This window comes from Mastigoproctus giganteus, chromosome 6 (assembly GCF_048544385.1).
Source record: "Mastigoproctus giganteus isolate SK-2022 chromosome 6, ASM4854438v1, whole genome shotgun sequence".
In the NCBI taxonomy this organism is placed as follows: domain Eukaryota; kingdom Metazoa; phylum Arthropoda; class Arachnida; order Uropygi; family Thelyphonidae; genus Mastigoproctus; species Mastigoproctus giganteus.
The window spans coordinates 201,018,835-201,031,248 of record NC_143580.1 but is presented as its reverse complement, the minus strand read 5'-3'; the positions used below and the strand labels follow the sequence as shown (position 1 = coordinate 201,031,248).

Genomic DNA, 12,414 nt, shown 5'->3' with positions numbered 1-12,414 from the left:
AGACCCAGAACAATTATAATTTTCATAATATTAAATCAATACACTAACGTAAAAATATTCTAGTTACCAACAGTTATTTTCAGGGATGTTTATATATTTGCTTGTTTCTAGATCTAAAAATTTTGTGTAAGCAAAGCATGTGCTAGTCAATATGCATATTTTTTTTTTTTTTTTTTCAAAAAGCTAAAGACCACACTTGATTGTTTTTTGATGTGAAACATCCTTGGAGGCACCTACAACCAAGTAAATCTGATCGGTCATGAAAAATGGACCACGGAAGTGATGCCACCCATGGCTTCTGCCAGAGGTGTTTCTCACACTCCCACCACTAGTCTGTGCTGAGCACTCACTAGTAGTGTGATTAGAGAGCATGATGCAATTTTTGTGACCGGTATGATATTAGCATTAGTAGAGGCACACGATGCAAGAAAGTAAGCTTATATAGCCTCAGCAAAAAAAAAAAAAAAAAAAAAAAATCCCTTCCCATTTCACCCATCCATTTACCTCAAAAGTTTGTGTCCAATTCAGTATTGAATTTATTTAAGCTGTCAATGTCCACAACGACAATGGAAATTTGTTCCAGCATTCAACCACTTGCTGGCTAAACGCAAATTTCAGCACATCTATTCTACAACTGTCTTTCCTCAGTTTGAATTTAAGCCCCCTCAGGTGAGGAATCTGAGCAAGAGGAAGAATTCCATCAGCACTGAGTTTCCTCAAACCATTCAAGGCCTTATACACCTCAATCAGATCACCTCGCATGTGCCTAGTCTTTAGATGCTGCAATTTGCAGAACTTAAGCCTATGTTGATAACAGCAACCCTTTGTTCCACTCACCTTGCCCTTCTCTGTCCTCGTTCCAACAGCTCTACATCCTTCTTAAAATGAGGCCTCCAGACCTGTACACAGTACTCAAGGTGTGGCTTGACCATTGCCTTATAATCACTTCCTTATCCCTCGCATTCTAGTGAACCGATTTACAATAGTATGATTGCAACAATACAAGTATTGGTCATGTGACAAATACTTGTATTGTGAATGATCACGGGTATTTTATGTAAATCTTCGAATGTGCTTGGCACACACACGAAGGATGTTTCTCATAAAACCATCTACCATGCGTGCTTGGCATAGGTGCCACTTTTTTTTTTTATTAATGTCTAAAATAAAAACATCAGATATAAGGAGCAATTTTTGAAATGCTATTTTCGTGGTAAGATAATAATTTAAACTTTAATAAGGGTTTTTATACTGCAAATAAACCCTCACTTTAATGGTCATCAGAAATAATGGACAGCATCCACTGAGTGAACCAGACTTTTTACCGTCTGCACAGGTGACACTTCCCCAATGTGATAGTAGTATAGCCCATCAGTTAAAATATTTTCACAATAAAACAAAGAGTGATAGGGAGTCACAATTTTCCTCACCATCATTTTCAATAAGCCTGCCAAGCAGGTCAGTCATCCTAGGGTGTCACCTGCACCTCCCAGTGAGGATACTTGAGAGATGTTCGGACTCTGAATAAGTTTTAGTCAGAATTTTCAGTATGTGACACAGCAAAATTTCTAGCTCTTCTATTCCATGCAACTAGTAATTGCAGTAAAATATAATATTATAGCATTAATATTTCTTATTTCATAGAACAGCACTGTTTCATAACATTGTAGCAAGTTCTGTGACTATATACATTTATTTTGAGTTTAATGGACAACTGTATTTAGATGATAGGCTTTACTTTGATATAAGCAAGGTTTTACTATATTTTAAAAATAATACAATGTTCAAATATCACAACTATGAAAAACAAAGGTTCAGTCAAAAAAGTAATATACAGTGGACTACATATTTTAAAAAAATTTAAATCTGAAAATCAATAAAATATGGAATATAATAACAATAACTTTCAAGCATTATAATAAACATCACACAATACAGCCACCCTCATAATCAACAAATTTTTGCTAATGTCCCTTCCTGACAGTGAAAGTTTAAAGGATTTCGCTGTATAAATTACACTTTAATCTAAAAAAAAAAATCTGAAGGAGCATGGTCTAAGCTGTAAATGGGATCAATATCCAACCTGGCAATTCTTGTCAACTTTGTCTCTGCTGTGCATGGTATTGTATTAGCAGAGGCATATGATGCAAGAAAGCAAGCTTATGCAGAATCAACCAAAAAAAAAAAAAAAAAAAGGGAAGGGGAAACCCTTCCCATTTCACCCCTCCATCCGCTCCAAAAGTTTGTCCAGTTCTTCCTTGAATTTATTTAAGCTATCAACTTCCACAACAACAGATGGAAGTTTTTCCCAGCAATCAACCACTTGCTGACTAAAGGCAAATTTCCGCACATCTATTCTACAACCGCTTTCCTCGATTTGAATTTACGCTCTCTCAACTGTGTAATCTAAGCAAGAGGAAAAATCCTAACAGAACTGAGCTTGCTCAAACCATTCAAGGACTTATACACCTCGACCACATCACCTCAAAAGTGCCTAGTTTCCAGATCCTGCAATTTGTAGAGCTTGAGCCTTTCTTGGTAGGAGCAACCCTTTGTTCCACTCACCAATCTCATAAAATGAGGCCTCCAGACCTGTATGCAGTACTCAAAGTGTGGCCTGTCCATTGCCTTATACAAAAGGATAATCACCTCCTTATCCCTGTTAGCAAAATTCCTGTATATCACTGAAAAGACCCCATGAGCAGCCCTGGCAGCGTGTCTGCACTGATCAGAAAACTTCATATCCAACTGTTTACCGTTCATAATTGCCGCCATTGTAACGCGATACAAAATATCTCGAAATAGATAGCATAAGCTTAATATAGTATAGTATAGTACATAATATTGTCAATTAATCAGATAATTAATCTTGTTGAACTTCATTGTCAATTAAATTGTACTTTTAACTATACATATAACGACTTGGGTTACGTAACATAAATAATTAGTAAAAAATAATTAATACTTAACTTGATACGGAAGTTATATAAAGGGATTTCGTAGATAACACTAAATTTCAATAAAATTTCAATAAAATTGAAATTTTATTGAAATTAAATCGAAATCATGACTCTGACCAGAGCAGCAAAGTAAAAGGCTCAAGCTAATGGGAGTGCTGTGGCTCAGGGGAGAACTGAGGGGGGCAGTTGCCCTCTGAATCACAGCCTGTTAAAATGCACTACTTGCTTGATGTTTGTGGAGCAGTCAGGTACGTGACATGATACTGCCATGGGGGATGTCTTTGTGTGTGCCGGATGCAAGGAGTGTAAGGAAATCAGGCGACAACTCAGCGTTGTTATGGACCTATATGAGAGCTTGAAGGACAGGGTGGATGCCCTAGAAGGATTAAAAGTGAGGGGCCCATCAAGCTCTCAGCTGCCCACACCGATGCCAGAGCTTGCACTTGGTCATTGCGCAACACAGCGGCAGCCCCCAAGGCAGAATGCGCTGGTCCCAAAGGAACTAGTAGTTGTTGGTGACTCTATTGTCAGGGAAACAGGAAACATGCTTTGTAAAAAGGATAGGTGGAACAGGACCAGGGTATGTCTGCCAGGAGCAAAGGTTGATCACGTTTAGAGCGGATATCATCTTTTAAGGGCACAAAAGGTGATATAGTTGTACACGTTGGCACTAATGATATTAAGAGTAGGAGACCAGCGGAATTACTTAACAAGTACAGGTCACTGTTGAAAAAAAGCCGTGAATTAGGGTTGAATTTGAAAGTGTCTGCAATTCTGCCCAAACACAATAGGAGGGAGTATATGATGAGAGCCCTGTTGATCAATTCGGCCCTGGAAGGATTGTGCAAGGCTCAAGGGGTAGAATTTTTTTCAGCCTGGTCTGTACTTGTTAACAGGAGAGACTGCTTCTACAGGGATGGGATACACTTAAATAGAAAGGGTGCAAGAATTTTTGCTGATGCTGTCGAGGCAATGTTAGGTGGGTCGGAAAACTGCTAGATTGGGGGGATACAAGGACTAATAGATTAACAGTAGCCACTGGCAGAGGTGAAAGTGATTCTTGCACTGCTTCTACTGGAATGAGCCGCAGCCTGGAAAATAAGATGCAGGATATTTCAGAGACTGCTGGGAATTATTGGGGTACAAATAAACACATAGGTTGTGTTAGGGTAGTGTGTTAGGGTAGCTAAGAAAAAGAACAGGTGCATATATACTTGCGTGTACACCAATGCTAGGAGTTTAGTAAATAAATTTGATGAATTTGAGGTATTGCTCAAAACATCAAACGTCAGATATTGTGGGGATTTTGGAGACGTGGTGTCACACAGATATAAGGAATGCAGAACTGGAATTTGGGGAGTACAATGTCTACAGAAAGGATAGACAGGATAGGAAGGGAGGAGGGGTTATGCTATTAGTTAAGAAATACATAAAATCCAAGGAATTGAAGCCAGTCGACATTGCTGGACAGTGCAGTGTCGAGTCAGTTTGGTGTGACATAAGCATTGGGAGATAAAAATTGACAGTAGGGGTGTGCTATAGGCCTAATGACTCTGATGAGTATAATAAGAAACTGTACGGGGAAATAGAGTGGGCCAGTAAATCAGAGAGTCTTATAATGGGGGATTTTAATTTCCCAGATATTGACTGGAATTTGGGGGCTGGTCACTCACACACTAGCAAGGCTTTTGTGGATTTATTGGATGATTGTTTTCTACATCAGCATGTTCAGGAGGCAAATAGAGGGAGTAATACTCTTGATTTGATTATCAGTAGTGATTCTTCATGCATTAAGAATCTGCAGGTAAATGAACCACTAGGTGGCAGTGATCACAGTGTGCTGAAGTGGGATTTACTCAGAGAGGTAACTACCATTAGGGGTAAAGGGAAGGGTTATTGCTTTCGTAAAGGCGACTACAATGGACTGAGACATTATTTAAATTCTATACAGTGGGAACAACTGATGATGTTACCAACAGCAAATTCAAAATGGGAAGCATTCAAAGAACTTATCTTGGAAGCTACTAGCTTTACATACCAACTAAGAAATATTGTTCAGGGTTTAGGCCTATGTGGATGTCAGATGAACTAATGAGACATATGGCAGAGAAGAAAAATGCATGGGATACATACAAATTAACACGTGACACAGAAGCCTATGATAGATACAAGTTGATCTGTAACCAAGTTACAAAGGAGGTTAGGCAGGCGAAGGCAGATTACGAGAAATCTTTGGCAAGGGATGCAAAGAAAAACAGCAAAGAGTTCTTTACTTATGTAAACTCTAGAAGGAAGGGGATGAATCAGATTGGTCCACTTGATATCGATGGGTCAACTGTTGATGATATTGCTCAGGTAGCTAACAAACTGAATGAATATTTTGCATCGACATTCACACATGAGGAGTTATTCAGCGAGGGGAATGCCAGAGGTGTATTCAACTCTGGCAGTAAGCTAGAGAATCTTGTAATAACTGAGAGTAAAGTGGAGGAGAAATTGTTGAATATAAATACAAGAAAGGCACCTGGAGTGGATGGGATCTATCCAGTTATATTAAAGGAAGCAGCAAAGGAAGTAAGCAAACCCTTAGCCATAATTATGAGAGCTTCCTTGGACTCAGGGGAAGTACCCATGGACTGGAGATGTGCAAATGTGACTCCAATTCACAAAGGACGACATAAGTAATTATAGACCTGTTAGTTTAACTTCTGTTACTCGAAAATTAATGGAGGCAATGGTTAAAGAAGCACTGCAGGATCATCTAGACAAGACTTCAGTTATAGCTCAGACACAACATGGTTTTGTTAAGGGGAAGTCTTGCCTGACCAATTTGATTGGATACTATGATGCAGTCACAAAAGAACTGGATGCAGAGAATAACTTTTATATTATATACTTGGATCTTAGAAAGGCTTTTGATACTGTTGCACATGGAAGACTGCTGCACAAATTGGAGAAGTGTGGCATTGGAGGCAAATTGCTGCTATGGATAAAGGGGTGGTTGAGGGGGAGAAGACAGAGAGTGGTAATCAATGGACACTGCTCATTGTAGACTAATGTTATTAGTGGAGTCCCTCAGGGTTCAGTATTGGATCCATTATTGTTTTCTGTATTTATAAATGATATTGATGATGGTATATCAAGCTTAATGTCCAAGTTTGCAGACGATACAAAGGTTGGCAGGGTTGTCAAGGACACTACTGACACTATGCTACTGCAACAGGATCTGGAAAGGTTGAGCAGATGGGCTGAGAGGTGGCAAATGAAGTTTAACATTGACAAATGTAAAGTACTACATATGGGAAAAATGTATCAACTCTGTGGTACTACACTGACAGTGGTAGAGAATGAAAGGGCCTGAGGGTGGTTGTGCAGGCAGATATGAAGTTTTCTGAGCAGTGCAGACGGGCTGCAAGAGTAGCTCATGGTGTACTGTCGATGATATATAGGAATTTTTCTAGCAGGGATAAGGAGGTGATTATTCCCTTGTATAAGGCAATGGTCAGACCGCACCTAGAGTACTGTATACAGGTCTGGAGGCCTCATTTCAAGAAGGATGTAGAGATGCTTGAACGAGTACAGAGAAGGGCAACAAGATTAGTGAATGGAACAAAGGGGGTGCTCTTACGAAGAAAGGCTTACGTTTTGCAAATTACAGTGTCTGGAGACTAGGCACCAGCGAGGTGATCTGATAGATGTGTATAAAGCCTTGAATGGTTTGAGCATGCTCAATGCTGATGGGATTCTTCCTCTTGCTCAGAATAATCACCTGAGAGGGCATAAATTCAAATTGAGGAAAGACAGATGTAGGATAGATGTGAGGAAATTTGCCTTTATCCAGCGGGTGGTTGGTTGCTGGAATAGACTTCCATCCCTTGTCGTGGAAGTTGATAGCCTAAATAAGTTTAAGGCTCAGTTGGACAGGTATTTCGAACGAACAGAGGGGTGAAGTGGAAGTGGTTATTTTTTATTTATTTGTTTTTTTGTTTTTTTTTTGGCTGATGCTGCATAAGCTTGCTTTCTTGCATCAAATGCCTCTACTAATGCTAATGCTAACTGCACAATTACCCCCTGATCTTTTTCATTCTCCACTACCCTGAGTTTAGTACTGCACAGTTGGTACATTACTTAGGGGTTACTGCTACTCATATGCAGTACTTTGCATTTGTCAATGTTAAACTTCAGTTACCACCTCTCAGCCCATCTGCCCAACTTTTCTATTGCGTTATCCTGATGAAAAGTTTTGTATACTCCTCTAATATAAAGTATTATAAACATCTCTAATATGAATCTCTGGGTTTTGATTGCTCTTTGAAGTTTTCTTAAACATAAAATATATCTTTTTTTGTTGACAGTCAATCCTTTTTCAAAAAAAAGCCATATTGGCCCCAAAAATAAGTAGCCATTATTATTATTTATTTATTGTAATTATTATTATTTATTATTATTATTATTTTTTTTTTGTTAACACTGAAATTCTTGGTTTCTTCTTTTTCAGAAGGATGTTTTGGGACCATTTCAGAGAATAGCATACTGCTTTAGGATTGTGATGATACAGTCACATCATCTATTTTTGAAAGGTCTCAATGCAGATTGTCACAGATTTTTACTCAATGTTTTCATTCTACATGCAAGAATGCTTTAGAAACCATCGAGAACTGACTTTCTTGTAAAGAAGGAGAGGCCCAACAGTTGGCATATTCAGTTATACTTAAAAAAAAAAAAAAAAACCCATGTGAGTGCATCAAACATGCTTTTTAAAAATGTTACTAAGTATACCATTGGATTCTAGGATCCCCCTTGCACTGGAGAAGTGCTATATTTCCTCAATCCATAGGAGAGGAGCTACAGTGGTGAAGAGCAACTAAACGCCAGTAAGTTTGTTCCTTGGCTGAGTATGACCATGGAGTGGTTAAGGACACAATACAGGACTATCTTGATAAAAATGGATCACCGCATCGGTTTGTGAAGCACAAATTTATATCAAAATCCAATATCTATTATTCCATATCTGAATTTTAGTGAAGCTTTTTATGTGGTTTTGCATGAGCAAGTGTTGGAATTACAGGTAAGATCCTTAGGCAGATTGGGTCAGCTGAAGGGCAAGAGAGAGAGAATAGTCGTAAATAAGTATACCTCAGAGTGGGCCAGTATAGTAGCAGGTGGAGCCCTCAAGGATCAGTGATGGGGCTTTCATTTGTTTATAATCTTTCTTAATAACAACAATGAGGAGGAAGTTGGCAAAGTCTGTTGATGATTTGGTCCTTGGAAGGGTAGTTAATGATTAGAACCAGCATATGCCATTCCCAATGACTTGTACCAGTCAAAAATATGGGCTGAAGTGGCAATTAAAGTTTGATGTTATTAAATGTAAGATCCTGAAATTGGAGAACAAAAGCCCAGGAGTAACCATAGAATGAGGTGGGGGTGTTAAAGATGATTCTTGGAGGACATCTTAGGGGTCAGACACAAAGTTTTTCAGGCAATGTAACAGGCAGCAAGGTAAAAACATGGTGTCCTATTAGTATGATTTATTTGATCTTTGCAAGTAAGGAGGATGTCATTCTTCTATATAAAATGAGTATAAGGTGAGATGACGCTTTGAATTTCATATTCAGATCTGGAAACCACATTTAAAAAAAAAAAAAAAAAAAAAAGCTTGGCAATTTAACATTTCTGAATTAGCAAAATGAATGTGGGAGGTATCTCTTAACTGACAGGTGTATAGGGGTCATAGATATAAAATCTAAGGGAACAGCAGAAGACTGGATATCATGAAATTTAACTTTGGGTAGCATGTCATAAATAATTGTAATAAATTATTTAACAAAGTGGCTGAAGGGGCAAGTTTGGCAACACTCAAGATGGAACTGGATGGTCACTTTCTGGTACTGGCAATAATATAATAAGGGACTGGTCTGCCACTTGTCCCCCCACCTTCTGATGTAGAATAAGTTTGCTTCCTTTGGTTACTATAATACTAAATACATAGTTTATTGCACATACTATTACTGTACTAGCATGTAAAGAAATAGCATCTTCTGTTGTGTGCATCCATTTCTTGCTATGGGCACTCTTTTTATATCAAGTGAAAAATCATTTGTGTTGATTATAAAAAAGTTTTAGTAAAAGTATCATAAATGCCTTCTGTGGATTAAAAAAAAAAAAAAAAAACATTTTAGTATAATATATACAACTTACATTTTCCAACTGGAACTATAAAAAATGAACTCTCAGACTCTTCTGGAATGAACAGCATGGGATATTTCTCTAAGCGCAAAACATCTGCAAATGTGTATTTGTGAAAATATGAGAGTTGGTCAAGTTGTTCTTTAGAAAAAGGGATATCCAGTGCTAACGGTTCCAATACAACAGTTACTTCTCCAGAGCGTGTGAATACAGGAAAACTGCATATCTATATAGCGTAAAATAACAGAAAAAAATGTCAACAAAAAAAAATCAAAAAATTATCATTTCATTTTATTTCATTAAAATTTACATATTTTTTTGATTCAGGTCTGGCTAGCCTCTGGAGTACAAAAAACTAATTCAATGCAGAGCAATAAAAATTGTAAATAAAATAAAGTGATAGAATTAAAAATTTCTACCCAATAAATCTGTATATTCAAGCAAATTTAAATTATCTAATAAACACTCATTCAATAATATTGCAATTTACTCACAGGAGGAATTGGTCTGCTTGTTATTATACCAAAGCCACGTAAAGTATCTGCTGGATCATGAATTTTTCGTCCTCTAGTATTCTGTTCTTCAGGAATTGGACAGGTTAGTTTCATATTGAACATATACAAACAACAGGGCTGATTTTCTTTTGGATGACTATTTCTTAGTGCTCCTGATACCTGTTTTAACAAAATGTACCACAACTGAATGATCAGATTATTCATCACATCAAGACTTATTTCACTTAATTAAAATGTTTTAATTCACAATAAATTTAAACATTTTAACATGTTAATCACCATACTGTTAATAAAAAACAGGTTCCTAAGGGTAAACAATTTTTTTAAAAAAATATATAATTATAGCATGGTTAATATTCTATGACAAACATACCCATGACCTATCCCAAAAAATTTAAACCAAAATCGTATTTGGTCTGCCAGGATAACTATATTAATTTTTTGTTAAAAGAATATGCTGTCTGTTATGCTACACAGAATCATACTGCTCAAACAGTAACATGTTAATTGCCATGTTGTGTCGTCACATGCAATTAACATGTTAGCATAAGTAAGAAATCAAAATTATAAAAAGGTAAACTGTGGCCATTATCAATCCACTGCAGGATGGAAGCCTACTCAACAACTGATGTTGAGGGAAATGGACCATAATCTGCCACGCTTGTCCAGTGCAGGTTGACAGATCGACTGTATTTAGCAGTCAGGGGCTTGAACCCTGGTCTACTCAAAGAGCGCGTGCTACTGCACTCCTGCTCCTGACCACTCGGCTACAGAGGCCTTTCAAAAAAAAATTATAAGATAAAGTTTAAATTTTAAATGTAAATACATCGTGAAAATACTGGTATTTTAAATTAATTTTATTCAAAAATTAAATCTTTATTCAGCAAACTTACTGAAATGTATGCCGACCTAAAAATTTAATACTCCCAGACTTCATTGCAAGCAATCACATTTAATTCTATCATCACATAGTTCATTTTGAACTGCAGTCTTTATTTCTATTGATAGCTTGATAATCTTGAAAGATTGTTATTTGGTTTTTAGAAGCATTAGCAATTAAGGCCATATTGCTCCGAGATATGAGGTGGTCATTCCCTGACCTTTCCGCATCCTCCATATTTGGTGGTGACGGGCTCGAACCCCGGTCTAATCAAGAAGCGTGTGCTATGCACTGCTGCTTCTTCCCACCTGGCTCCGGAGGCGCCGGTCTTGAAAGTCAAACTTCTGTGCATGCCCCATTATATGAGATTGTCATGTGCGCATAAAAGGTAAAAAAGCAGGCCTCCGTCATGTGCACATATTTTTATGTAAATGCTGGGGTGAAACACCAGTAAGAAAAGCATAAGTTACTTAACACATTTTGGAAAACAGGCCTTGCGCTTCGGGTTGCATATCATACAAGTTTCTAGCATTTCTAGTGGTTAACACATTCATTTCAGGGCAACCCACCGGTGAATCATTCAGTGACTGTTCATGGGCAGATCAATGGGTTGATACTTGTTTAGTTCTGCAGACAAGAAGGCCCTCCAGTGCATTTCCATTTTACAATATACTCTCATCTACTTTACTGGTGTTTGAAGAAAAAGTAGTTTTTCATACTCCCCACATTACAGAGAAGTTGTAATTTATGTAAGAAATGTAAGGATCAAATATTTAAATTTTTTATTACAAAACCAGCATTTTTTTCTTAGTAATTATCTATCAGGCTGAGCAATCTACTGGTAAATCTCTAAATGCCTCAAACTACAGAAATTCATGTGAATATGACTGATACATGAGACTCCAATGCTTCATACTTCATTTAACAACAAACATTTAACAATAATTAACAACAAACTCAACATTAAAAATTCTTTATTTCAAAATTTGTTTATTATTGAAACAAACAATTGAAACAAACAAGAAACAAGAAAAACTTACAAGAGATATCTTGGATAACTGTATTCCAAGTTTTGAGTACTTGGAAACAGCAAAAAACTTCAAATTGTCAGGAAGTACGTAAGTGTTTAAAAGGAAAACAGGATGCTGGTTTTTGCAGCATGAAACTGTGGAATGCTAAATGAGCACACATTGTCATCTGCATAGAAATTGTATGCAAAGCTGCAAGTAATGCTAAAAGAATTCAATGATATTTAGAAGTAACTATCAATGAATTCATTCCTATATAAATATGCATTTCCAGCAAACATATTTATATGTTTGTTGGCAACAGATATTTTTTGTTGTGAGTTGTGCCTGTGCAGTTTTTTCAAAGATAGAGAAATCAAGACACTGGTTTCCATCAGAATAGGAATAATTCTCTAGATCTGTGTGCATTAGTGGGGAAACTCTCCTCCTTAAAATTTTTTTATGTTGCACTTGCACTTGATTAAGCAGAGAAATGTAATATGCTCTGGTTTTAAATACATTCCCTATAATGCCATTTTACTTATCAGAACACACAGTAGTAATCCACTGTGCAATTTGGACAGAAGGGTAAACTTGGTTGAATCAAGTTCTTTGAAAGAAAGAAGGGTTAAAAGAAGCATGTGTTTTGTCTTAAGCTCCTAGCAGATGACAATGCCCAATGGCAACACAATTTCATAAACAACTGCTGTTGTTTACAAACTCATCACTGCTGTTACCAGTAGCACTGCTTAAAATGAAAACTCATTTACTAGCACTACAATAGTGTTGAGACTGGATATACCACGGGCAACAGTGCTTTAATCCCCCACCTGCAATGTTTTTTTCTTTTATTTTCTTTTTTT

At 37.1% G+C, this 12,414-nt stretch overlaps 1 protein-coding gene across 1 annotated transcript in view; it reads right to left on the bottom strand.

Annotated features, from left to right (window-relative positions):
- The window catches only part of Dcr-1 (Endoribonuclease Dcr-1), a 153,009-nt gene that overhangs the window by 43,217 nt on the left and 97,378 nt on the right, over positions 1 to 12,414 (bottom strand). The window contains exons 9-10 of the mRNA XM_090376375.1: positions 9,644 to 9,823; positions 9,162 to 9,375 (exon numbers count right to left, since the gene is read on the bottom strand). Coding sequence (XP_090232501.1) covers positions 9,162 to 9,375; positions 9,644 to 9,823 — 394 coding nt within the window. The remainder of the gene's footprint in view (positions 1 to 9,161; positions 9,376 to 9,643; positions 9,824 to 12,414) is intronic.